At 46.3% G+C, this 4,913-nt stretch overlaps 1 protein-coding gene across 5 annotated transcripts in view; it reads right to left on the bottom strand.

The window, feature by feature from the left end:
- Positions 1-134: 134 nt before the first annotated feature.
- LOC106597860 (protein tyrosine phosphatase type IVA 3) overlaps positions 135-4,913 on the bottom strand; it is a 65,845-nt gene continuing 61,066 nt past the window's right edge. For all 5 annotated transcript variants that reach the window (XM_082959402.1, XM_082959406.1, XM_082959407.1 and 2 more), the window contains one exon: positions 135-1,920. In XM_082959402.1, the coding sequence (XP_082815528.1) occupies positions 1,803-1,920 (118 nt within the window). In that variant the 3' untranslated portion in view covers positions 135-1,802. The remainder of the gene's footprint in view (positions 1,921-4,913) is intronic.

Raw genomic sequence — 4,913 nt, 5'->3', positions numbered from 1 at the left:
GTGTGTGAATAACTACACATGGTCTCTAGATGGCGGCATTTAGCTTGTTTTCACGACAAGGCAAAAGTGGTTGTTTAAAATGATTCGTTCTCCCACAAGTCAACTCCCAAACAAAAGCACAAAACAGTCCAGCATACTTTTAACAATTACTTTATTTCTTGTACTTCATTAACTGTGAACAATCTGAAGTGGGTTACTTCCAAGGCAGCAGATAAATGTGACAGCTTTCTTCCCAGGATATGAGTCATTCCTTCAGTACCTGTCCTTAATTAACTAAGAACGCGTCTTGCACCCTATTCCCTATTTAGTGCACTACTTTTGACCAGAGCCCATAGGACTATAGTCAAAAGTGTGCTATATAGTAGTGCACTACAAAAGGGGAATAGGGTGCCATTTCGGAGGTAAGATGAGTGACTATATCCACACTGACAGATACAGAGCCTGGACGTTATTTCTGAGCAGACGGTTCAGTTGGCTGTTTTTCATCCCAGAGATGACTACGGTGCACCGTCATGTTTACGTTCCCAAAGCATAGTACGCGTCCCAGATGGCACCCTATTCCCTATATAGTGCACAACTTTTGACCGGAGCCCATAGGGTCAGTGCGAGTCCATGTGTGTGTATATTTCAAGGCATTGAAGCCCATAGACCTCTGGTCAAAAGTAGTGCACTATATAGGGAATAGGGTGCCATCTGGGACACAGTGTTGCCTACCAAGCCCACCCAGGCTCAGCTGACTCCTACATGATACACTGAGATCCTTCATGTTGTACAACAGAAGCAGCCAGTGGTGAAGAATCCTAATCCCAGAGTATTTCATATCACAATGTAAAAAATATTGCTATTTAAAAACCAGCAACTCAGCACAAAACCTTGTCCTATATTAAGTCCCATCCGCATCCCCATATCCTCAGAAATGAAGGAGACAAGGACATGATTCTAACAAGTGTTACCTTCCATGCATTATGAAACCGGAGCAAGGAGCAAGATGACTGAGCTCTGTGGATGGCATTCAATTTAACAAAGACGTTCAACTGGATCTTCTTCAAACATTGAGATAAAAACACACAGACAGCAAAAAATCTCTTCTTTTTCATGATTATTTCATTCATGTCATCATGGCTAGCAGGGGCTTTCAGTTAACATGGTGTATGGTGATGCAGACCTGTTGTGACAGCTAGTGGTGGGTCGGTGTGTTTCATTGACAGTGCTTTGGGTTGGGTCAGTGCTACCAAGCAGCAGGGAGGAAAGAGGAACGATCAGGCCTGGGACCAAGCTGACAGTGTTGCTGCTGGTTGAGGGGTTGGTCTGGTGGTCGATGGCTCTGTGTGTGTATGTCACAGTATGTCACAATCAGTGCAAAATAGTTTGTCAGTGTGTGTGTGTGTGTGTGTGTGTGTGTGTGTGTGTGTGTGTGTGTGTGTGCTTGATGGAAATCGGGCTTGTTCGCTTTTCCTCTCTACGAGTTCAATTGGCCGGCAGTTGGGGACGAAGGTGTTCATTCAAAGACATCAGAGAGAAGATGGTCTAACAGCCCTGAGAGTGAGAAGCAGAAGAATCCCAACAGAACAGTGGGAACTAACTGTCCCCATGGAGACAGACAACAGGTCAAGTCCTAAATGCATCAAAGGGGGGTGTAGGTCGGTCCAATATTAAAGTTGATGTAGTCGTTCTATATGGGTCAGAACAGGCAGGCTGCGGGGTCACACTACAAAGGGGGGTGTAGGTCGGTCCAATATTAAAGTTGATGTAGTCGTTCTATATGGGTCAGAACAGGCGGGCTGCAGGGTCACACTACATCATCACATCACACAGCACTTGTTCTTGTGTTTGTGAGGGTCTTTGAAGCGCAGTCTCTGTCTGGAGCGGTATTTCTCCAGGTAGGTCAGCTGCTTGCTGTTGATCGCTCCCCTGCGCTTCCTGAGGAGACACAGAAAGACAGGTCTACTGTTACTCCCTACAGGAACCTCTGTTGTGTCCCAATTGGCACCCTGCTCACTACCTCTGATCAGTGTCCACCCTGGTCAAAAGCAGTGCAACATTTAGAGACTCATCAACACTGATTATTCACTTTGTATCTTATATGTGAAGCGTAACAGCTTGACACTGTAGCCCCACACACACACAATGCTAACATGGATAGCTTCGCTGTATATAAGGGCCCTCATGTAAAGAGACATTTATAATTCACGTAGGGGATGATTTTCCTGGATCCACACGAAGCCTATTTATTCCTGGACTAAAAAGCACTTTCAATTCAGATTGTCCATTGAGCATGGTGCTCAGTCCGGGAGGGCAGTAGGCTTGATGTTTTTCCAGAGAACCCGACCCATAAAGTAGAGCCTATGAGTATCAGAAGAATCCAGAGGTGTGCAGAGCCCTGGCTGAGGGAAAGACACTCCCAGCTCAAACCACATAAACCTCCTCAGTGGAGAGCGGTTCAATCCCTTTCTCCCTCCTCATGATGTCCCATAAACCTCCTCAGTGGAGAGCGGTTCAATCCCTTTCTCCCTCCTCATGATGTCCCATAAACCTCCTCAGTGGAGAGCGGTTCAATCCCTTTCTCCCTCCTCATGATGTCCCCATCTGAAGCTACAGCTGTCAGATGAAACAGGAACAACACTAAACAGGTTGAGTGGACTTCCACTCTCCTTAAAAACATCAAGAGACAGAAAGTGAGGTGTTCATACTGCCTGATGAACTGAACTAAATCTGAGGTGTACATACTGCCTGATGAACTGAACTAAATCTGAGGTGTTCATACTGCCTGATGAACTGAACTAAATCTGAGGTGTTCATACTGCCTGATGAACTGAACTGAATCTGAGGTGTTCATACTGCCTGATGAACTGAACTAAATCTGAGGTGTTCATACTGCCTGATGAACTGAACTAAATCTGAGGTGTTCATACTGCCTGATGAACTGAACTGAATCTGGAGGTGAGGTGTTCATACTGCCTGATGAACTGAACTGAATCTGAGGTGTTCATACTGCCTGATGAACTGAACTAAATCTGAGGTGTTCATACTGCCTGATGAACTGAACTGAATCTGAGGTGTTCATACTGCCTGATGAACTGAACTAAATCTGAGGTGTTCATACTGCCTGATGAACTGAACTGAATCTGGAGGTGAGGTGTTCATACTGCCTGATGAACTGAACTGAATCTGAGGTGTTCATACTGCCTGATGAACTGAACTAAATCTGAGGTGTACATACTGCCTGATGAACTGAACTGAATCTGGAGGTGAGGTGTTCATACTGCCTGATGAACTGAACTGAATCTGGAGGTGAGGTGTTCATACTGCCTGATGAACTGAACTGAATCTGGAGGTGAGGTGTTCATACTGCCTGATGAACTGAACTGAATCTGGAGGTGAGGTGTTCATACTGCCTGATGAACTGAACTGAATCTGGAGGCGAGGTGTTCATACTGCCTGATGAACTGAACTGAATCAGGAGGCGAGGTGTTCATACTGCCTGATGAACTGAACTGAATCTGGAGGTGAGGTGTTCATACTGCCTGATGAACTGAACTGAATCTGGAGGCGAGGTGTTCATACTGCCTGATGAACTGAACTGAATCTGGAGGCGAGGTGTTCATACTGCCTGATGAACTGAACTGAATCTGGAGGTGAGGTGTTCATACTGCCTGATGAACTGAACTGAATCTGGAGGCGAGGTGTTCATACTGCCTGATGAACCGAACTGAATCTGGAGGTGAGGTGTTCATACTGCCTGATGAACTGAACTGAATCTGGAGGCGAGGTGTTCATACTGCCTGATGAACTGAACTGAATCTGGAGGTGAGGTGTTCATACTGCCTGATGAACTGAATCTGGAGGTGAGGTGTTCATACTGCCTGATGAACCGAACTGAATCTGGAGGTGAGGTGTTCATACTGCCTGATGAACCGAACTGAATCTGGAGGTGAGGTGTTCATACTGCCTGATGAACTGAACTGAATCTGGAGGTGAGGTGTTCATACTGCCTGATGAACCGAACTGAATCTGGAGGTGAGGTGTCCATACTGCCTGATGAACCGAACTGAATCTGGAGGTGAGGTGTTCATACTGCCTGATGAACCGAACTGAATCTGGAGGTGAGGTGTTCATACTGCCTGATGAACTGAACTGAATCTGGAGGTGAGGTGTTCATACTGCCTGATGAACTGAACTGAATCTGGAGGCGAGGTGTTCATACTGCCTGATGAACTGAACTGAATCTGGAGGTGAGGTGTTCATACTGCCTGATGAACCGAACTGAATCTGGAGGTGAGGTGTTCATACTGCCTGATGAACCGAACTGAATCTGGAGGTGAGGTGTTCATACTGCCTGATGAACTGAACTGAATCTGGAGGTGAGGTGTTCATACTGCCTGATGAACTGAACTGAATCTGGAGGCGAGGTGTTCATACTGCCTGATGAACTGAACTGAATCTGGAGGTGAGGTGTTCATACTGCCTGATGAACTGAATCTGGAGGTGAGGTGTTCATACTGCCTGATGAACCGAACTGAATCTGGAGGTGAGGTGTTCATACTGCCTGATGAACCGAACTGAATCTGGAGGTGAGGTGTCCATACTGCCTGATGAACCGAACTGAATCTGGAGGTGAGGTGTTCATACTGCCTGATGAACCGAACTGAATCTGGAGGTGAGGTGTTCATACTGCCTGATGAACTGAACTGAATCTGGAGGTGAGGTGTTCATACTGCCTGATGAACTGAACTGAATCTGGAGGTGAGGTGTTCATACTGCCTGATGAACTGAACTGAATCTGGAGGTGAGGTGTTCATACTGCCTGATGAACCTGGAGGTGAGGTGTTCATACTGCCTGATGAACTGAACTGAATCTGGAGGTGAGGTGTTCATACTGCCTGATGAACTGAACTGAATCTGGAGGTGAGGTG

This window comes from Salmo salar, chromosome 02 (assembly GCF_965601325.2).
Source record: "Salmo salar chromosome 02, fSalSal1, whole genome shotgun sequence".
Classification (NCBI taxonomy): Eukaryota; Metazoa; Chordata; class Actinopteri; order Salmoniformes; family Salmonidae; genus Salmo; species Salmo salar.
Note: the sequence above shows the minus strand (reverse complement) of the source record. Positions and strands in the feature narration are given on the sequence as shown.